This window comes from Myotis brandtii, unplaced genomic scaffold, assembly GCF_000412655.1.
Source record: "Myotis brandtii unplaced genomic scaffold, ASM41265v1 scaffold525, whole genome shotgun sequence".
NCBI lineage: Eukaryota > Metazoa > Chordata > Mammalia > Chiroptera > Vespertilionidae > Myotis > Myotis brandtii.
Window position 1 is genome coordinate 2603758 of NW_005369915.1, and position 23683 is coordinate 2627440.

General features: G+C 40.8%; 1 protein-coding gene across 1 annotated transcript in view; it reads right to left on the reverse strand.

The window, feature by feature from the left end:
• Window positions 1-3600: 3600 nt before the first annotated feature.
• ZCCHC4 (zinc finger, CCHC domain containing 4) overlaps window positions 3601-23683 on the reverse strand; it is a gene marked incomplete at its 5' end in the record, with an annotated part of 42915 nt that continues 22832 nt past the window's right edge. Inside the window, 5 exons of the mRNA XM_014548888.1 lie at window positions 3601-5884; window positions 11431-11575; window positions 12092-12143; window positions 14112-14187; window positions 14434-14555. Of these exons, the coding sequence (XP_014404374.1) occupies window positions 5734-5884; window positions 11431-11575; window positions 12092-12143; window positions 14112-14187; window positions 14434-14555 (546 nt within the window). The remainder of the gene's footprint in view (window positions 5885-11430; window positions 11576-12091; window positions 12144-14111; window positions 14188-14433; window positions 14556-23683) is intronic.

Sequence of the window (23683 nt, forward strand, 5' to 3'; positions counted from 1 at the left end):
CTGGAGAGGGCGGGAGAGCGCGGGCCGGGGCGCGGCGCCGAGACCACAGGCAGGTCTGTGGGCTAGGCTCGTGTGTGCACGAGTGTGCGCAGGTCTTATCGGTTTTCGGGGAAATTCCTTGCTGTCGGTGAAGGGACAGTTACTGGTTTCTGGGTGTGAGGCCTTAGAGATGAAGAGGAGGAGAGGGAAAACCACGCAAACTTGAGGTCCTGATCAGCTGGCGCCTCCTGCGACCGTTTCTAAACGGGTGTTCGGTCCGGTTGCTCCGTAGAATCACCTGGTCAGCGGTCGCCAACCTTTCCGACCTGACGGACCACCGGTTGGCGACCCCTGCTCCTGGAGAGAGTTTACACACACACACACACACACACCCTCCCGGGCCCAGGCAGCACCCCAGGCCAGTGAAGAGAGAATACAGGACGGGACCCAGTATTTAGTAAAACTCTCCGTGTTACCAAGTTGCAGCCAAGGTGGAAGGGCCCGCGTCTGAAATCTCTGACATAGACAACTATCTTGATTCCTTATCCCATTTAAGCCTCACAACCTATTACTAGTAGGAACCCCACCATGATAAACGTGGGCTGTGGGGCTCGTCCAGGACTTACCCCACAGCCTTTTGAGAATCGACTGAAGACTCTGGGCTACAGGAATGCACACGGGGCACGGGCTCTGCAGAACCCACCTGATGCTTCCTTATACAGGACACATTTAAATGTTCAGAAGCTCCCCCACTTAAAACTGGGCTAAGAGAAAGGGACAGTGTTATCCTGTGATTCTGGAACTCAAAAATCTATGGTAGAAACCACCTACCTACCTTTCACTTCTTTTACTGTTGGAAGGAGAGAGGTGGCAGATCTTCAACTTTCAGCAAGCCCCATCTTCTTGCCCTCTATCTGGATCTAGCCTTGCGGGAATTGGGTGATAGAGCAGACTAATTCATGCAGAAACAAACATTCCAGGCACTATTTTATGCCAGACACTGTTCTTAAGTGTCTTCACCTTTTAAAAAAAAATTTTGATTGCTTTTTAGAGAGAAGGAAAGGAGAGGAGCATCGATTTGTTGTTCCATGTTTTGATGCATTCATTGGCTGGTGCTTGTATGTGCTCTGGACCAGGATGGAACCACAACCTTAGCATATTGGGTGGAAGCTCTAACCAATTGAGCTACTCAATACTTATCCTGCTCCCGCTCAGAGATGGACTTTTTTCCTTGCCAAACAATTTACTTAGCATGTTTCCCACTTCTAAGGTGAGAATGGACTTGCCTTTGTTATTCATGAAATGCATTCTCAGGTATTAATGTTCTGGGATGGCAAGAACGGATAATTTGGATGATGGGGGTCCAATATCTATCTCAACATTCCTATGGAAACTGAATGCCCATTTTCCTGAAACTTATCCTGAATACGAACCCTCATAAAACGCATGAGAAGAACTAGTAGAGGGATGCACTCAGTGCTACGGGACATAGGAGAGTAGGAAACTACCTGCACATTATGAAGCCTTCACACAAGAGTGAATTTCCCAGAAGGCATTACGGCACAGGAAACGGCACAGCATGGGTGTGGAGTTCAGGATGTGGCCAGGAAACAGCAAATAATTGTATGTGGCCATAGTAGTGCCTCCTGTGTACTGATGGGAGTAGGGGGCAGGGGTTATTACTGGAAATTATCCAAAGTAGCCAAGGACAAGAGCTATATTAACAGTGTTCCCAGCCTTTTCTTTTTCCCATTGCCCCATAAAGGAGATTTTGGCTTTAGCCACTCCATTTCCTTGCCTTTCTCATTCTCTAATGAAAACATTGGTTGCAAATTGGTTTATTTGTACTTCTGTGGCACAGAATCAAGGGGGAAAGCCCAGGGATCGGTTATCAGTGCTTTTTTAAGGAGTCAATGGCAGGAGATGTTAAAGTGTGGAGGGGGGAGGAAGGAAGGAAACGTAAGAGAAAATACACTTTAAGAATTTCCATGCTCTTCATATCCTCTTACTAGTGCTTGAGGAAAAAATGCAAGAACTAGCTTTTTTGAAATAACTTTTTGGTAGCTAGGCTGTTTCTTTGATCACTACATCGCTTGGGCTCATGCTGATGGCATCTTTCCAGGTGTTATATGTGGGGTGAAATTTTGAAGGGCCAGGCAGCTCCCAACACGTTCACTGGGGAAGGGGGATGTATTTTGACAGCACTGGTTCTTTGCTTATTCAGGATCTTAATTCTGTGACAAGGGTCATGCTGCATTACAAAGAGGTGAAAAGGTGGCAGGAACACAAGCTGGGTGTGGGGAGGAGATCCCAGAGACATTTCTGAGGTAGAAGAACAAGCACTGATTATTGATTAGATTGAGGGAATGAAAGTCAAGACAGGTTGGGATATTTGGGTGCACAGATTCAGGGAACAGAAACGAGTCGTTGTTGGGTTAGGGGTGCGGGTATGAGGGGAAGGAGGAGAAAGTGGACCAGAGCAAAAGAGTTCAGTGAAGACTACATCAGGTGGAGGCGTGGTGTGAAAGTCTGTAGTGGCCAATGGCAGGTTGGAAGGGGAAAGGTCAAGGCCTGAGCAAGATGTGGGAATCACTGAGCATAGGGATGGAAGATGGAATTGTGTGGGGTGGGACTAATGTAGGCCATGTGAAAGCTATTACTTTGAGAGGTCTATTTTGAAGTCGTAAAATAAGCAAATTGACAAAACTTGCTGGAAAGAGAAATAAATGTAGGTTAGTGTTAGAATCTCTCTGTCCTACTACGGTTTCATTCATTAGGCAATAAAAAAAAAAAAGAAACCCTGACTCATAGTGGCACAAGTAATAATGAGAATGTATTGGTACAAATAAATAGCAAGTCCAGCAATAGGGCCAATCGGCTTCAGGCCAGGCTAGATCCAGCAGTTGATACACCAGGGACCCAGCTGAGGGTGTGTGCCATAAGGCTGGTTCCCCCTGTGGTCCCTGGAAGACTGCTAACAGCACCTGGAGCTACATGCTTCTTCATTCAGAGGGAGAACAAACACCTCTTCACCAATCACAAGATTAAAGTCCTGGGCCTAGTGATTAGACCAACCCCTGTCACGAGCTTAGCGGGAATCAATCACAAGTAAGGAGGATGGAATTATGCCCAATAAAAAGCCCTCCCCAAGAGCTGGAAAGGATGTCAGTCATCCTTCCCCCAAATCCCATGACAGGCATACAATGGGGAAGGTGGAAAATGCTGCCGTAACAACCAGTCAACAATGTTTAATATGACAGAACTACTCAAAGAGTAGCTTTAAGTATGAAGTGCATTTGGGAGACGTTCCATCCTGGCACAGGGAGTCTAAATGGTATCAATTCATGATATTCTGCTTGTCTCCCACAACCCTTTCAGTTGCTGTTCTGGAAAAGAAATTCAGAGACCTACTCATATGACTCCCACCTGGAAAAATAAGTTCTAATAAGAGCTACAGAACCAGTATTTGTATATATAGGAATTTACCCTAAGATAATAAGACTTATAAGTATGTGCATCATAGGGTCATTTACAGTAGTAAAAAAATGCAAACAACGTAGATGTCCAATCATAGGAGACTGTGGGTTGTTGTTTTTTTTAAAAATACAATACATATTAAAGAACAACATGTTTATGAAAAAAGAGTATCACACAATAATATGCATTTACAATTTCATTGTTGTGGGAGAAATTTTAGAGCACCTGTCTGTATAGCTACTTATACAAGAGTCTATCCCTGGAAGAACATACGCAGAAGCTGTGACAGTGCTGATTTCTGGGTGGCAGGATGAGAGTTGCTTTGCATTTTCTTAGATTTATCTGGCCCATCTATTGCAACGTTAACAGGCAGGAACCTTTGTTTCCTTTGCCCTCTAAGCATGTGGAATGCTTAGGCTGCTATTCTAGCTTTCTGTCACTCCTCACCTCCAATTTGCAAATGAAGAAGCTGGCCTATCTATTCAGGCTGAGACCACCAGATGCTACACTTCCAGTCTGCAGGGCTTTGCAGCAACTAAACAGTGTGAAAATCTCAACTGTCCCACTAATGGGATAAAACTCACCTCTCAGAGCTCTGAGATCTGCTTGCTTACTTTCCCTCAGTTTTGCTGAGTTAACATTTATACTGAATTGCCTGAAATCAAATAGTAGAGATCTTATCTTCACTTTATTGATTGCAATGCCCTTCTTAGTTGACCCTCAAGTAATTTAACCCATGCCCCAATGTTCTAATTAAAACTGTACCAAATCAGTGAAATTGGATTTTCCTTTGCATTTTGTGCAAGCGTTCCTTACCTACGCAGCTCTGAGCATATTAGCTTCTTACTCGTGTAGCAGTTAGGGTTCTGAGGCATAAAGCAGCATATTAAATGGCATTCCTAGTCACTCAATATGTATTTATGAGCAGCTACCAGTTGAAGGGTGAAGAATGTGTTAGCCTGGCCGTATGCTTCCCAAGGTTGTAGGGAGGAATAAAGAGATCACACATGCCACACAGTCAGCTGTGTCTGACATCGCCATATGCACAGTACAAGTGATGCCCACAGGCCCCTGTCACCCATGAGCTAAAACTACAAGGGAAACAAGTACACAAAGTGTTCTAATACAAGGCATGAGCTAAGCACCTCAAAAAAAGCATAAATGGCCCTAGCCAGCTTGGCTCAGTGGATAGAGCGTCAGCCTATCCACTCATGCAAGACTTCCCAGAAGTTTGTCTCAAATTTCTCCCAAGACCTAGTAACTGTGTCTCTTTTTATTGTTAAGGATCAGTCCTATTTTTCATCTAATTTCTTTACATCACTGTGAATGTAAACTGCAAAATCTCTGGGAGGTAGATTCTCATGTTTATGTCTGAAGTCAACCACTTTTACCAACTTTCCAAAGTATGAGACTATTACTTTAGATACCCAAGAATCAATGTCTTCAACTGTAAAAAGTGGATATTAATAATATCTATCTTGAAGGGAAATAAATATGTAAATATATAAATAAATAAATAGTGAATAACCTGGCCAAGGATATAATGCCAGGAAGTGTTAGTCAAAAAAGGAATAAGGAGATTGAATCACCAAACTATTCTGCCTTCTGCACTCCTTATATAAAGAGAGAAACTTACTGCTTAGGTTAAAAGACGAGATGATGGAGCAAGTCCTAATTCTAAATACCTCATTCATTCAACAAACATTTAGGTGCTTCTATTCCATCAAAGGACAATTGCAAAAAGTACTTAAAAATAAATATTTAATAATAATGTAACCATAATTATAATCTTTATATCTTTAGACTTCCTTTGTCAAAATTCTTTCCATCATTTTCAGATTCTGTCTGAAAAAAATTGTACTTCTCTTTACAAGTGGGGTTTAAGCCATTGTACAATATGTTAACATTAATTTAAAACATTTATCTTAACATATTCTTATGTAATGTAGTAAACAAAACCTCAGATTTTCATTTTCTTCTGATTCTGCAAAAGAATGCTGTACACATACTTTTCAGATAAAAGAGGCTAAAATAATATGATTGGAAGGGAGTTAAAGCGAGAAAAAAGACACCGAGAGACAGAGCTGGTAAACCAGCTAAGGATGGAACAACTTACCAGGTCTCCAGAGACACTGCTGCGGGTCTATAACCAGCAAATACCACCTGCCTATTACCTCGCTTAGAACGGTGCACACCTTTGAAAGTGACAGAATTTAAGTCCAGCATGGCACTTTCAGAAAATGGCATCAAAGGTTGGACTATAAATCTTTCTTATTCTCAAGTCACTGGACATTTAAGAGCAAAGATATTGAGGGCTCTTTCCCTCCTTTTCTTCTTCCTTGTAACAGATGTATGATTCATTGCTTGTCCTTTAGTGGTCTCCATTTTCATCTTATTACTTTTTCTCTGCTTCTGCTTTCTGACAGCTCTGAAAAACAAGGTGCTAAATTATTTTGTAGAATGAGCACAGTGAATAATTAGATTGAAGTTTAATTAACTAGCTAACCAAATAAGAAAACAGACGGGAAAGAACTTACTGTATTATAAGCATAAATCCTCAGAATCCTACACCATAATAATGAGATAGAGGCCTGACCAAGCAAACTATTTGAAAAAATTTCCTTGAAAGATGGTTACTGCAGATTTAGAACAATCTATTCAGGACAAACACACAACAGAGGTAAATAGTTAAGCCAATGAGTTGGGAGTTTTTTGGCTGGGGTTTCTTTTTCATTTTTATATATGTTTTTACATCTGTACTGCTCAACTCAGCACTTCAATCTCCAAATCCCTGAATTACATTTTTCAGAAAAAGGACAGATAAATTCTGGCAGTTAGCAGAGGTGAAAAAATGAAATAGCACAACAGAAAAAACTGACAACACTTACAGAGGCTCATCTTTAAGTCCTACGGCTAATATCCTTGCCTTGGTAGGTATCTAAAAGTCCTGAAAAGTGCCATACAGGATGTCCACATTTGCGGTCTCCGTCTTCTCGAAGACTAGCTTCAAAATGAACAAGTTGGAACTCACCCTCTAAAAACACTAAACCACACCAGAAAAAAACAGATCCTTTGTTTCTGGTACTCTCTGAACTAACTTACAGGCAATCTATAGCTGAGAAAGATTGCCTCTGTTCGTTCTCTTTTTCCAAGCTAACAGAATCATGCCATTAATCATATCACGAACCACGGAGGAGCTGGGGCTGCCAGCCCTGGCAGACTGGAACCTTCCTATGGCTACGCAGCAACATCAACTGTTAGATTCATCCTCCTAAACTACAACAAACCCCAGGGAGAAGCTTATTCTTGATCTTCCCAGGACCAAAACCTGTGAAAGAAACTTCATGAACTATATATAATTCCCCAATGAACCAAATTCAGGCCTCACTTTTTTTTTTTTTAAATATATTTTATTGATTTTCTACAGAGAGGAAGGGAGAGAGATAGAGAGTTAGAAACATCGATGAGAGAGGAACATCGATCAGCTGCCTCCTGCACATCTCCCACTGGGGATGTGCCGGCAACCCAGGCACATGCCCCTGACCGGAATCGAACCTGGGACCCTTCAGTCCGCAAGCCGACGCTCCATCCACTGAGCCAAACCGGTTTCGGCCAGGCCTCACTTTTTGTTCATTCAGCATATATGCGAAGTGTTAGGAATACAAAAATGAGTGGGCATAATCTTTGACTTAAAGAAGCTGAGAGAATGAGACAAAGCAGACATCACCCTTCCCTTTCTTTCCCAACTTTTTAGGGGGAGAAATTGAGGCTATGACAGCCGTGGGCAAACTACGGCCCGAGGGCCGGATCCGGCCCGTTTGAAATGAATAAAACTAAAAAAAAAAAAGACCGTACCCTTTTATGTAATGATGTTTACTTTGAATTTATATTAGTTCACACAAACACTCCATCCATGCTTTTGTTCCGGCCCTCCGGTCCAGTTTAAGAACCCATTGTGGCCCTCGAGTCAAAAAGTTTGCCCACCCCTGGGCTATGAAATATCCAGTGAGGAAGTGGCAGAATGAGCTTGATTCTAGAACCTGTGCTCTTAATTACCTTAACACGGCATACTCTACTATAAATTATTTAGGTGTGCAAAAGGCTAAGCATATAGTAATCACTAAATAAATATTAGCTATTATCACTAGCTCCATGACTATTATTCTTGGAATTTTGCTTGACAACTAAGTTTTTCCATATTTATAGATTTTGCACTATGGACTGGGGTATCCTACCAGATTATAAAGCAAATAAAACAATCATTTTTTTACTGTTTTGTGCATGTTATATAAATCTCCTTTCCCTCCAGCCATTTTTTTAAAAGTAGGATGATGTCCTGATAAGTGATGATTTTGCAAATTTAATGAAGTATAACCTCTTAATGGCAAAGTCAATGAAGCTATGCATGCCTGTATGTAAAATTTAAACAAATTTTCTTTGGCTGATCCTCCTATAAGAACCAGATTTCACTAGAGAATACAGTACACAAGAACAGAAAGAAAACATTCACTTGTAATATGAATAAATAAAACTTTCCAGAGATAAATTTTTTCAACAGTGATGAAGTGATTAAGCATAAATCAATTAATTATCTTATTTTTCCTTAAAATTAAATTGACCTAGTATTTGTCCTCTAAATTATAGGTATTTATATAACTGATAAAGTGAGCTTTAACCACAAGAGGGAGCCAGCATCATTCTAATTCACAACCAAAGGAAAATTAGTACTAAGGGAAAGCCAATTAATTTGAGCAGCTATAAAATATGTAAGATGAAAAGATATTTTATGCCATTTATGCTAAAAAGGCTATTAAAATTATTTTTTCTATTGCAAAAAAAGGTTTGCATTTTCAATTTCATTATAAAAATTTTTTAAAGCAATACCTTAAGATAACTGTTAACAAGAGTTCAGTTAGCAGTTTTCTCTGAGAAAAGTACTACATCCTAAGGGATTTTCTCTTTGAATTAAACTTGATAAAATGCAATACTAGAAGATACAAGATGGTTTCTCTCAATGGAAACAATGTATTACTACCAAATAGACTAGCCAGGGCTGTTTTAGAACCAATGAAGAGCCTGCAATATAGTACCAAAATGCAAATTCAGTTTCCATGGATCCTAAGATCACAGAATCAAAGGCTGAGCATGTTACTAACTCCTGTTTGTAACCAGAATTACACTGTAAATAGTGCAACAATCCCAGACCAATAGTTCATTAGGCTGTATTCTATTTTGTAAGGTTCCTAAGAAAAAATATTTTGTAAAATTCTTCAGTACACCTATTTAACTAATTTAAAAAATACTACAGCCCTGGCCAGTGTGACTCGGTTGGAGCATTGTCCCATGTACCGAAAGGTCGAGGATTTGATTTGGAGTCAGGGCCCAAACCCAGATTGCAGTTTAATCACAGTTGGGGCACGTACGGGAGCCAACCAATAGATATTTTTGCCTCTCCCTCTCTCCTCCTCTCTCTAGAATCAATGAAAAGCATATCCACTTAGTGGAAATCATTATTTAAAGTAAATTTGGTAAAGATAAAAAAGGCAGTTTAAATAGTAGGCAGAATTCAAATGGCTGGAAAGTAATGGAACAAAATAATTTCCAATGACAAATCAATAAATAAAACTCTAATCTATATATAAAAAAGGCTAATATGCTGTGTCCTTCCGACCATCCAACCAGTCGCTATGACGTGCACTGACCACCAGGGGGCAGACGCTCAACACAGTAGCTGCCGTGACGCACACTGGCCATTTACAAAGAAATGGCACCATGGACCTGGCCTCGACAAAGCAACACTCGGCTTCCCCCAAGTGGGACACAGGCCCTGCCAGCACACCAGAGTGACACCCCACCAAATCGCAGCCGATGCTGCCGAGACCCCATGGCGCAAAATTCGGCCCACAACCCAGCCCAGCCAGGAAATGGTGGCTGTGAGCGCCAGGTAATGACCTCACGTAGCAACGCCTGGCTTCCTCTTTCTAGAGACTAGCCTCCTTGCAGTTTCTTCAGCCCAGGTACACAACTTGCTTTATAGCCAGGAGCAAACATTTCATACTTTAACCAAATGTCTGTGAAGCCTTTTCCCATGCCTCATCTCATTTGATCCTCACTGAAGTCCTGAAGTAGGTCGATAGGAGACTCGGTAGAATCCTATTTTCTTTTCGTTAGCCAGAAAACCAAGATTTAGAAAGCTTAGAACCTTGACCCGACTGAAAAGAAGAAATGGTGGACCTTGAAAATGACATCAGATTTTCTCACTGCGCAGAATATAGTCAAACACTGCTGCAGTTAAATATTTTACCCTTTGTTCTCCCTGTGTGATCTACAGTAATCTGCTTTGTGTTGATATTTACTGCTTGTTGCTGACAATTACCTGAAAGAGAAGTTGGGGTGCTTCATTGGGCTGGAAAAAGTTTAGCTAAATCAGAACGCAGGTCTAATTAAGCAAGTTTATTCTATTTATTTAAAAGGCTAAGTTGACTCGTGCATGCGCAATACATATAAAGCTCTCACTGGTGCCAATCACACGCATGTGTTCCGATCTGTCATTGTCGATCATGAATTTGGTTGACACTTCTATTATAGAGAAAGGGCGAAGAGTGATATTAAAATATTTCTTCTAATTAATTTCCTTTCAATGTGCATGAATCCGTGTACCGGGCCACTAGTATAATCATAGGTACCAAAGAACTGGATACTTCTATTACTAATTGATAACTTTTTTCTTTTTTTAATCCTTGCTCAAGGACATGATTTTATTGATTTTATTTTATTATTATTTTTTACAATATATTTTTATTGATTTCAGAGAGGAAGGGAGAGGGAGAGTTAGAAACATCAATGATGAGAGAAAATCATTGATTGGCTGCCTCCTGCACGCCCCACATGGGATCCAGCCCATAACCCAGGCATGTGCCCTGACCAGGAACTGAATCATGACTTCCTGGTTCATAGGTAGACACACAATCATTGAGCAACGCCAGCTGGGCTATTTTTATTGATTTTAGAGAGAGAGGAAGGAATAGAGAGAGGGAAACATTGATGTGAGAGAGAAAACATCGATCAGTTGCCTCCTGCACGTGCCCCGAATGGGGATGGAACCTGCAACCTAGGTATGTGCCCTCACTGGAAATTGAATCTGCAGTCTTTTGGTATATGGGATGATGCTTTAACAAACTGAGCTACACAGCCAGGGCAATAGATATTTTTTTAATTACAAGTCATCTGATAGCTCAAACTTTGATCCTGATCTCAATTTTTGTGTAATGTTAAACGTGGCTATCTGATCTTCATATCAATAAAACAAGAGGACTCAATACCTATCATCCCTTTTAGTTTAAAAAAAAGTATAATCATTCAAGTTAGCCCAGTTGAAATAGCAATAGTTTTTCTAAGTATACCATTGTCATTGGTATGACTTTGCTCTGCGTTATAACCAACACCAAATATTGGTGAGAGAAGGGAAATTATTAACAGAAAAAAGGTAAAAATTAAACTTTAAATATTTAAATATAAAATATGTCTAAATATTTTTTTTGAAGTCTCATCTACTTTAAAGAAATAACTTCATCTTCCAGTGTGTCCACTGTGGAATCATACATTTCACTGCATCTGAGATTCTGCTCCAGCCTTACCCACTACCATGTGTCTACAGCCAATCTGTCCTGACTTAAACAGCAGATCCTTCAATAAAGCCTGAACTCTTGCCCCACAAATTATAATTTCACACTAACCACAGGAGATATAAAGTTAGTCACTTTCTACCTTATATTCTGGTTATTTTCTTGTCTTACCTATAAATTTCTAAGCTCTTGGACGCATCTTCATATCCTCCTTCCCCAATCCATGCAAACAATACAACAATTACTTTAGCACTTTTGAATCTTCCAATTATTGCACACTTTTGTGGATTACTCTGTATAAGTCACACAATGAAATTTTTCTTCTAGTAAACAAAAGAATTCAACTAACTTGCTAACTCTTGTAGCTGCAGAGATGTTAGGACAAGTACTACGTTTGTGATCTAATTCACCGCAAATGAAGCAGCCGTCTCTAGGGCCCTCGCAACAATGACCGGGAAGAGCACAGTGATTGCAAATGCTACAGTGGATCCAGGCTGTAAAATAAAAATTGAGTTTTAGAAGAGGTTCATTTAAGGTAATTTTTCATTTGATTAACCTTTATGATAGGGAAGCATGAATAATGTTTACTTCAATTACTGTCACAGGTTTGCATAGCTGGTTATAATTTCACTAAAGAGCCCAAAGTTAAGAGGCTGGAATCCCTTGTAAATCAGCTAACTTCTGTCTGAGACATAGCAACGAATTTAGTCCTTCTCTAGTGAGCCATGTGATCTTAGGGCCACTGACACACGGGGGCTGGCTGCATGACACAAAGCCCTATAAAAACAAGCCAAATCCAATGGCACACAGAAAGAGGTTAGTAGTTATGGCTTTCTATGAAGTAGAGAACATACACTTTGGTAATTATAAAAATTAAAAAGCAAGTAAGTTAATACAGGTCTCTATAGTGATTTTTTCTTTTATAAATGCAGTTACATACAAATCCTATCTAGATGAAGAAAAACTCAACTGTTTTCACAGGATTTCAAACACTAAGTCTAAATACTTACAAGGCTTTACACACTTTTTGCAGAGAAAGCAATGGTTCCATTTCCTGCCATCCTACAAAAACAAATTTAAAATTATATTTAATTTGTCATTAAAAATCAAGTCCCACAATTAAAAATTAAAATGTCTTATTAAAATCTGCGTAAATTATTAATTCCTATTTCTCACTTTCCTAAGCTTCAAAATTACATACTTTGATTTTAACATATGCATATCTCCACTCTACTCAATGTCTCGTTGATGTGCCCCAATTTCCTTAACTCTACAACTGGGGGATTTCTCTAAATGATCTTGAAAGTCCACTCCAGATCAAGCAACCCCATCTGCAGAAGGAAGGACGCAATGAAAATTTCAAGAGAATTAATGATTCATAATTTTTATGTGTCGAACTGGCATAATCCTTAATAAAATTCATATCTGAGAACTATATAATTTAGAAAGATAGAGATGATAGATTACTATTTGGGTGATTTTAAAACTGAAATAAAACATACCTAGAAAAGTGCATAAGACACAAATGTCCAGTTTAATGATAATATAAAGTAACCACTTATGAACCCGACAGGTCAGGAAACAGAACACCATCAGCCTCCTGGACACTTCCCCACGTGCCCCTTGCCAGCCCAGCTTCCCCCTTCCCCAGAGTAGTGACACCTCGTCTGGCTTTTGTGATGGTCACTTCCTTGCTTTTGTTTGTTTACCACTATGTGTGCGTCTCTATAATAAAGTTTTATTTTCCACATTTTGCACTTTTACGCTCTGGGCATCATTTTTTAAGATGAAGAATACAGATAACTTCTAAAAGAATTGAAAATATATGGCATCAGGTATGTTAACAAAATTAAAAACTAGTATAACCAGTAATAAAATTATAAAGTTATGAAAAATGTACTTTCTATTAGTTATAAATATATATCCTCTTTCCTTTGAAGAATACTATGTGCTTATCAGCCAAACTAAACTTCACATGTTTTTTCTGAGTGGATTTACCTATAATAATAAAAGCGTAATACGTTAATTAGACCGATCGACCTTCTGGACGAAGCCTGTGTTGCGAGGGAAGCCCGGGTCCCAGGTGCCTGCCAGCGGCCGGAGGGAAGCCCGGGTCCCAGGTGCCAGAGGGAAGCTGGTGCCAGGAGTCAGGGGAAGGAAGGCCTACTCTTGCACGAATTTCATGCATCGGGCCTCTAGTTTAAAATAACAGAGCAACTCAAGGGTGATTCCTAAAAAATAAAGAGGAAGTCTGTCCCATGGAGTCCTTCCTCCAGGACATGTTATTAATTATAACTTCACCAGAACAGTGATGGTATCTAATACTTCAATGCCATATTTGAAACAACGTAATTCTGTATGCTTAACAAAATTCAGTGCCTTATTTTAAACAGCAATAATTTTAGCAGCCATACAGTACCATATAAACTTCAAATAATTATTATGATGACAAAGTCAACTGTGTGACATGCTGTGGAGTTGGCTCCACTCCTGGCGACCCCATGAATGAGGGATGTCTACAATGTCCTGTCCTCAAAGCCCTGCTCATCTCCTAAGGACTCATGCCTATGGCTTACTTTAACTTTAAGGAAACCTTTGGAGCAGCGGTGGCCAACTGGTGATCCGTGGACCACTGGTGGTCCGTGAGGTCCGAAAAGTTGGCGACTGCTGCTTTACCGAGTCCATCTCATAGTTGATCTTCCTCTTTTCCTGATGCCTCATTCTCCCAGCATTATTGTTTTCCCACAGGACCCTGCCTTCTCAGGATGTGCCTGAGGTAAGGCAGCTTCAGTTCTGTCATTTCTGCCTCCAGCAATGTTTCAGGCTTACTCTGCTCCAGGACTCTCTTATTTGTCTAAGTATTTTTTTAAAGCCTGTTGTATTTTATAATTAGAAATAAAATGCTGTATTCAAGTATAATTAATAAATGATATTAACACAAATTACATTAACAAAATAACAAACAAATGTAATGAAACTATTAAATAAAACTAATAAAGGTGAATAAATGTATTCTAAAAAAACTTATACCTTGGATGTGCACGAATTACAGTGCTCACAGTGTTGATTCTCTAGAGAAACATATCGTTGACACAGAGGGCAAAACCTACAGAGGAAAGAAAGACTTGGAGAAATTAGCTGCATATACTTATTGAGATTCACAGAATAGATAAAAGTTTGCAAGGCATTCATTACTAAAACTGGGTGTAATCCAAATTTAATTGAATACAAAATTATGGGCCACAGTTAAAAGTAACAGAACCACATGAGTCAATATTAAAAGCATTTTAATGTTAGATATATGGAACTGATACTCAGTGACATGAATTTCAAGGTCCCACTATGATCTTACCTATACCCTTCTTCCACAGGAAGAATTATTTTGTTGGGTGGAATATTGGTGAAAATACGCACAGGAGACTGTTTCCGACCTGTCTTTCCATGTTTATAAAGTGCATGATTATCATAATCTACCTAGAAAGTTTAAAAAAATGGAAAAAGAAAATTTACTCAAATGAGTCAATATTCCTTAAGATTCTTTAACCAATAAATGAACAAGCTGATGCCAAGATACAGGTTAAACTAAATTATTAATAAGAAATTCTTAAAAGCAAGAGCTTACTTACTAATGAGCAGCTTCAGGAAGGCCTCTATGGCAGTGAAATTTCATTATAACAAAAGTAAAATTTGCTATGACAAATTCACATTGCCTAACATTGAGAACAACTCTGATCCTTTATCCAATACAATAGACTTTATAAGAAAGGCTATTATGTAATTAAGAATTTAGATTTTGTAAGAAGTACAAATTGGTAATCACAAAATAGTCATGGGGACATAAAGTACAGCATAGGGAATCTATAATAATAAAAGCATAATATGCTAATTAGACCGGACATCCTTCCGGACGACCTTCCAGACGAAGCTAGGGCTGCAAGGGAAGCCGGTGCCAGCAGCTGGGGGAAGGAAGGCTTACTCTTGCATGAATTTTGTGCATCAGGCCTCTAGTATAGTCAATAATCCCGTAGAATAAAAGCCTACTATGCTAAGTGTCCAGTCATCCGGTCGGCCATTCAACCAATCAAAGTGTAATATGCTAATGATATGCTAAGACCGCTCAACCGCTCGCTATGATGAGCACTGACACCAGGGGGCAGTCAACCGGTTGACCAGTCGCTATGATGTGCACTGACCACCAGGGGACAGACACTCCGACTGGTAGGTTAGCTTTGGGTCCAGCTGATCGAGACTGAGCGAGATGGGCTGGACATGCCCTGAAGCCATCCTGCGGTCCCTCCCTGGCCCCAATTGTGCACCAGTGGAGTCCCTCGGCCTGGCCTGCGCCCTCTGGAAATCCAGGCTAAGGAACCTCCCTACCCCCCGTGAGTGCACGAATTTCGTGCACTGGGCTCTAGTACTGTAATAACTATGTATAGTGCCAGGTAGGTATGGGAAATATTGGGGGGGGGGCGGGGGCACTATGTAAAGTACATGATTCTCTAACCATTATGCTGTACACCTGAGACTAAACCTGTATAATAAAAGGCTAATATGCAAATTTTCCCCACAGGCGGGAGTTCTACCAACCAGGAGTTAGATGTGCACTGACCACCAGGGGGCAGTGCAGAACATGGCGGGTGTCAGTGTTGCAGCACTGACAGCAAGTGGCAGTGGAGGTGCTGCCGGCCCCAATGGGCCCCCGGACGAGAGGAGGACTGTAGCAAGATGGTGGAGCAGGTGAGCGGGCGGCACCAGGCCAAGGTGGGTGCGAGCAGGGGCCCCGATTGCCCCACCCATCACCCCACAGATCGGCCCTTATCGCCAGCCAGGCCTAGGGACCCTACCCATGCAGGAATTTCATGCACTGGGCCTCTAATATAAAATAACATTGAATAACTGTAATTAAAAAACAATTTTTAAAAAATAATTTCAGCCCTAACCAGTTTGGCTCAGTGGGTAGAGCGTCAGCCTGCGGACTCAAGGGTCCCAGGTTCGATTCCGGTCAAGGGCATGTACCTTGGTTGCGGGCACATCCCCAGTAGGGAGTGTGCAGGAGGCAGCTGATCGATGTTTCTCTCTCATTAATGTTTCCCTCTCCCTTCCTCTCTGTAAAAAAATCAATAAAATATATTTTTTTAAAAATAATTTCATTTTTGGCATTAAAAAAAATTCCACCTTTGAAGTGATGTGCCAGCTTGGTTGGGGCTTTTCATTTTGTGTGTGAAATTCACATGTCCATTTTCAGCTCACCAGTTCTCAGTATGGCCTCAGTGTGGCCCTCCATCACTCTCTGTTTGACAGAGCACAGATCTGGAGGCCAGACAGCAGCTCTGCAGCTCACTTGTTATGTGACCTTAAGCCAGTGTGTGTAATTTTCACCTAAGCCATATTGTGAAGGTTAAATGAGATAATGTATGTAAAACACTGATTTCAGGGCCTCGCATATGGTATAGAGACAGACAGCAATGAAGAGAGAGATTCCTGACTACAGTTTTCCCCATAATAACTACTTCAAACATTTAGCTCTTCTCAAGATCCCTAACTAAATTTTCAATTTAAGCTGATTATCTTGAAAGTAAACTGAAACTAACAAATATGATTTCTATTAGCTTCTTCATCCTGTCCCTCCTCCAACCTCTCTGTTATCCACACACATTTTCAGTTTGATTTAAACCTTCTATGGGTCCACCGGGCCACTTAGTCCATCTTTTTGTAGATCAGTAATTTTCAGGGTGGTGTCTGGATGGGCAAAATTACCTGGGATCTTGTTAGGAATGCAAATTCTTGCCCCACCTAGGATCTAGTAAAACCCACAATCTGTATTTTTAAGAAGCCCTCCTGCACACTAAAGTTTGAGAACCAGTGCTTTAGAGTATCCACAGGATACCATGAGATTTTTATGAGGTAAACTAGAGGCCCGGTGCACAAAAATTTGTGCACCCGAGGAGGTCCCTCAGCCCGGCCTATGCCCTCTTGCAGTCTGGGACCCCTCAGAGGATGTCCACCTGCTGGCTTAGGCCCGCTCCCTGGGGGGGATCGGGCCCAAGCTGGCAGTCAGACATCCCTCTGGCAGGCAGCCCAGCAGCCCTCAGGGGATGTCCACTTACCAGCAGGGAGCAGACCTAAGCTGCAGTCGGACATCCTTAGTGCTGCTGAGGAGGCGGAAGAGGCTCCTGCCACCACCACTGTGCTGGCAGCCATCAGCCTGGCTTGTGGCTGAGCAGAGCTCCCCCTGTGGGAGCGCACTGACCACCAGGGGGCAGCTCCTTCATTGAGCGTCTGCCCCCTGGTGGTCAGTGTGTGTCACAGTGACCAGTCATTCCCAGTGGTTCTGCTGTTAGAGTCAATTTGCATATTACCCTTTTATTATATAGGATAGAGGCATGGTGCATGGGTGGAGGCCGGCTGGTTTGCCCTGAAGGGTGTCCCGGATCAGGGTGGGGGTCCCACTGGGGTGCCTGGCCAGCCTGAGTGAGGGGCTAATGGGTGTTTGCAGGCTGGTCAAGCCACCCTCCCAGTGGGGACCCTCACCCCATGGAGGTTTGGCCAGCCTGGGTGAGGGGCTGATGGCTGTTTGCAGGCTGGCCACACCCCTTTAGGGTGGGGGATCCCCATGGGGTGCCTGGCCAGTCTGGGTGAGGGGCTGAGGGCTGTTTTCAGGCTGGCCAAGCCCCCTGGTGACGGAAGCTCCCAGCCTCTCCTTTTTTTTCTTTTTTCTTTTTTTATTCTGGGATTTATTTACCTTCTATAATTGAAACTTTGTAGCCTTGAGTGGAGCTCAGAGCCGGCCAGGGTGGGCGGGAAGCTTGGCTTCCTCCATGGCCAGGGCCAACCCAAGCCTCCTGCTCGCTCCAGCTCTGTGGCCACATGGTTGGGTTAATTTGCATATAGTAGCTCTGACTGGCTGGGGGGCGTGGCCTAAGGCATAGCAAAGGTACGGTCAATTTGCATGTTTGTCTTTTATTAGTACAGATATGGTAGATCACAACTTTCAAATAAGTTGTAATGAATTGTTTAGATTCTAAACAAGAATACACTTACAAATTTACAACAACCCTGGCCAGGTAGTTCAGCTAATTGGAGCATCGTCCCATACACCAAAAGGTTGAGGGTTTGATTCCCTGTCAGGGCACATACGGGAGGCAACTGATCGCTGTGTCTCACATCAATATTTCTCTCTCTCTCCCCCTTCTCTCTCTCTAAAAATCAATCTTGGAGTGATGATTAAAAATATATATAAATAAAAATTTTCTTAAGTATTTACTACAAACTGGCTTGCAATCTAACTAATAAGCAAATCACAAAACTGCAAGGAACTGATGACAATGGAAAGCGAAACCTTTAAAAGTAGAGTCCTAAGCTTTCTCAGTGGCCCTGCCAATGCCTACGGGACTTACAGGTGGACAAATTTAGGAAGACTGATTAACAAGCTTCAGCAGTGAGGAAGAATAAGTACAGGATGAGGAGGCCCAGCTAAACAAGGGGCAGTATGGAAACAGCCCTGGGGGTTCTGTTAGCTGTCAGTATGATGAGTCCACAGCCCGGCATAACTGGGCAAAAGCTGGCACCAAGCTCGACTGCAAGGATAAGTTAGATCACATCTGAAGCCCCACATTCAGTCACTACATTTTAAGAGAGACATTAGTAAAACCTGCTCATTTCCAATGAAAGTAATGGAAATGAATAGGATTTAGAGTTTAATATATTGGGGGTGTTTGTTCAGAAAAGAGAAGACTGGGAAGATCTGATAGCTACCTTATAACTGAAGGGGTGTCATGTGGAATAGAAATTAGGCTTATCCCTTATTGCTTCTGAGAACAGAAGCAGGACTACTAGTAAGAAGTTAATGGGGAGCATATTTTATCTCAATATGAGAAAATTTTCTAACAATTAGAGCTATTCAATAAATTGAGTTGCCTTACTTGTAAGACTGTAGGACTTTGCTCACTGAACGCATTCAAGTGAGGATAGATGACTACTTGTCATGAATTTAGTGGAGAGGATTATTAAGCTGGGAAGTTAGCCTCCGTTACATCTATTTCTTTCCAATTTTAAAAGTGTATGAATATATGTTACCTATTAGAGTCTAAGATATAAAAGTAGATTTTACTTCTAAATCACCTTAAAATAGTAACTTCAGTTTTCTTTTTAAATTATTTAAATTCATAATTTTCCTCATTGCACTCCTCTTTGTACTCAATAAATATATGGCACCTTATTAAATTCAACAAAGATATTTTGAACATCAAAAGAAAAACAATTCTTCCCAAGAGAATCTTACAAAGATTTCTAGCAAATGGAATATTCCAGGCAATATAATAGATAACAGATGGGAGAAAAGGAAAAAAAAGAACAATTTCTTTATAGTTACCCAAGGAGTAGGAGAATATATGTGTCAGGAAGGTGGTTGATTGCTTCATTTTGCATAACCTAATTGAGATTATTATTATTTTTAAATGCGGGTTTGTTGTGCTAATTAACTATAAACATATGGTATGTAAAATGCATGCTGCTAGGATAAATTAATGTACCTCTAACATACATCCATATTTCATAGCTTCATCCACACAAATAAACCTCCTATGGAAGCGCTGTAAAGCAAACACAATTTTGCAAATTGCATATCACTAGTGGTAGAGCTGATACACCATTTTCCCATCATTATCCCTGACATTTCACTCACAATGATGATGAGAGGCACTTTCAAATAGAAAATTTCTCCCACGGAACTGATTAATGTGATGAAGTACTGTATAGAAATGAGGGAAAGCACAAAATCTCTGCACTTCCTAACTTTTAATTTTATCTCTACACAAATTTCTTCTGTAATGTGAGACTGAAACTAGTTATAGGGAAACCAAGGCATTCAAGTCTGCCAACATTTATTTTGAACCTACTATGCTCCACACATCATGCTGGGAAACAAAGATGAAATAAAACAGAGTACTTGTATGTTCATAACTCCCGAAGGACTATGTTCTGTTTAATTCAGGAAAATTGAAAGGATCCCAAGTGAACTAACTCTTCAGCTCTATCAACCAACTTCAATCACAGCAATAGGTCTTTTACTCATATTCTCCATATCCCAAGTAACCTCATTTAAAATTACTATATAAAGCATGGGGCAAAAATAGGTTTATAATTGCCTGTATGTTAAATAATACAATCCTTTATAATACAAGGCTAATATGCAAATCAACCAAACAGCAGAAGGACCAGTCGCTATGATGCGCACTGACCACCAGGGGGCAGATGCTCAATGCAGGAGCTGTTCCCTGGTGGTCAGTGCGCTCCTTCAGGGGGAGCACCACTCAGCCAGAAGCCAGGCTCACAGCTGGTGAGCACAGTGGTGGAGGCGGGAGCTCTCCAGCCTCCACAGCAGCACTAAGGACCCCCAAGGGCTCCTGGACTGTGTGAGGATGCAGGCCAGGCTAAGGGGCCCCCCCACACACTGCACAAATGTTGTGCACCGGGCCTCTAGTAATTAATAAATAATAATACAAGAATAAACTGTTTCAACAGCATACTCACAACTGTAAACCTACTTCTGCTCACCCTGTGTATATATATTATCCCCTTGCCACTCCAAACCCATTACATATTTTATTGTATATCAAGTCTTAAGAATTTCAGTTGCCATCTTTTAATTTACAATCATACCTCAGAAATTCCTATCAAAATATCTTCATTTCTAAACATGAAACTAGACTTAAAAACACCGTTTTCTATACGGGATGATTTTTTAAAAGACAGCTTAAAAGAAAAAAAAAGCAAAGAGCTCTACTTTTATCAATCCAGACAAATGTCTCATATTAAGTAGAAATAAGAGACCATGATTCCCCGACACAGTGGCGGTTTGTGTGGGAGGCAACCAATCCATGTGTCTCACATCAATGTTTCTCTCTCTCCCCGTCCTCCCTCCCTTCCACTCTCTAAAAAAATCAATGGGAAAAAACTCAAGTGAGGATTAAAAAAAAAAATAGCAAGGATTGGAGGGAGGGCGGGAGGAGGATGGCAGTGGGACAAGAGGTCAGCCAGGTAACAGGATCGATTGAGGAGCCTGCTGTGTGCTAGGCATCTACTGTCCAGGTGGAAGGTAAGTGAGAGGACCTAGTTCAGATATGGTAAATACAAGCCCTGAATGCCATCAGTGCCTGATCCTGACCCTGACCCTGGGAACAGACGTCACTCATCAGCCACACTGCTCTCTGCCAGAAAGTCACTACTAATTAATTTATCAGGATTAGCACTAAAAGTGAAACTTATCTGCCTGCCCCTTTCTGGTTCAATCATTTTATTTTATTTTATTTCATAGGTAAGGAAACAGAGACCTGGAAAGATAAAGTGACTTCTCCCAAGACTAAACAGCCTCTATAAGGCAGTGCTAGAACTATCTGAATGATGACAATATAGTGCTGGCTACGACAATGACAGTGATGGTTATGACAATGCTGATAGCAATAACCTTTACTCTACATTTGCTCTGTTTTAGGGCCTAGGCCAGTAGTTCTCAACCTTCCTAATGCTGCGACCCTTTAATACAGTTCCTCATATTGTGGTGACCCCCAATTTCATTGTTACAAATTGAACATAATTAAAGCATAGTGATTAATCACAAAAACAATATGTAATTATATATGTGTTTTCCGATGGTCTTAGGCAACCCCTGTAAAGGGTCGTTCGACCCCCAAAGGGGTCGCGACCCACAGGTTGAGAACCACTGGCCTAGGCTAAGCCTTTTTGATGTCTGATCTCATATAATTCATAAGACCTTATGAGATAGATAGAGTATCACTATCCTTATTTATCAGGTAAGATTAGTATCATCAGAGAGTTAGATAACATGCGCCTTGCTAGCGACTGGCAGAACCAGAATTAAAATTCAGTTCCTTTTCGAATCCAGAGTTCATGCTAACTTTTTAATTCATTTTTTATTCAGCATGTAGGGCACCTACTATGTGCAAGCATTGTACTAATAATAATTCACTGTGGAAGGCAGCAGGTGTGCCTGGAAATGGGAACTAGTTTATTTAGTTAACATCTTCAGGATACGTCAGCTATCTCTGCATTGTAAATGTCAATATTAGAAGCATCCCTCAGACAAGAAACAGAAAACTGGGTGCCCTAAAAAGGAAAGAAAACCACCTCTGAGGAGAGTTGTGATGTGGATTTTGTCTGTAGCAGAGCACAAAAAGTCAAGGTTAAAAAGGGTTGTGTTATACACTTTTGGAAAAGAACCAGTTAATATGGTCCAATAGTCATCAAAATGTCTATTAAATTTAATAATGTAATTTTTAGAATTCCATTTTAGTTTTGGAATTCTAAGGAAGTTATGTAAAATATGGGAGAAAATTATATGAATAAAAGATTTAATGGCAGGGTTATTTATAGCACCTTAAAAGTGGAAGCAACCTGTAAGTCCAAAAAGAAGAGAATGATAACACAGCCTGTCAATGAAATAATTTCAAGTTATTAAAAGCATAAAAATTATGTAGCTACATTTTAAATGTACATTTATATAAGACAGTGAAGAAAACAAATTCAAATTCATCTGTTATGATTACAAATATGTAAACTGCTTTTTAAAGAGACGAAGTGAATACTTCAAAATTATATTTGCTATTTGGGGTGAAATCACAGGTAGGATCTGTCCCCTCGTTTTTAGTAACACTACTCCTTTCAGAACTTCTACATAATTTTCATAATGGTATGTCTTCAAGACTAGAAAGATTAGAACCTATGCTAGTTTGGAATAACTAGTGAAGACATTTACAATTATAGGATGAAAAGCCTTAATTAGAGGATAGTCAATTGCTCAGAAAACTCAAATAGAAAAATATAGCCTAGCCAGTGTGTCTCAGTGGTTGAGCATTGACCCATGAACCAGGAGGTCATGGTTCGATTCCCGGTCAGGTCACATGATGGGTTGCGGGCTTGATCCCCCAATAGGAGGCAGCTGATCAATGATTCTCTCTCATCATTGACGTTTCTATCTCTCTCTCCCTCTCCCTTCCTCTCTGAAACTAATAAAAATTAAATAAATTAATAAAGAAAAAGATCGTTACAAAAGAGGAAGCAGTGCCCACTAGGTGACCACACATACTAGTGGTGACAATGGGTTCACTTCAGAACTCAAGGACATGAACACAGGAAAATGGACATTAAAGCAGAAGACCAGGTTGAGGGGAGGGTGGAGCGACCGAGGCCTCTGGCATCTATTCTCACCTAAGACAGGTTCCCAGGGCCTTGGGCAGAGATGTGGAGGTCTAATCAAGTCCTCCTTGAATCAACACATTCACTCACAAACAGACCTCAGCATCTCTGCTCTCTGATGCCCCACGACCTCAGGCATACCTCTCCCCTTAGACACCCTGACATCCTCGCAGTTGCACAATAAAGTGTTCATGGCAGACTACAGACCAGAAGAAGCTACTTACTTCTCTATAACCTCTAACCAGAAAAAAGCCACTGCATTATGATGATCATGAGGTGCTATGAAATCTTCCGGTAATGATAAAAGATTAAAACCCAGCTGCACTTCTGAACCACCTGGGAAGCTTAGTAAAATGTTTTTTTTGTTGGTTTTTTTTTTGTGTGTGTGT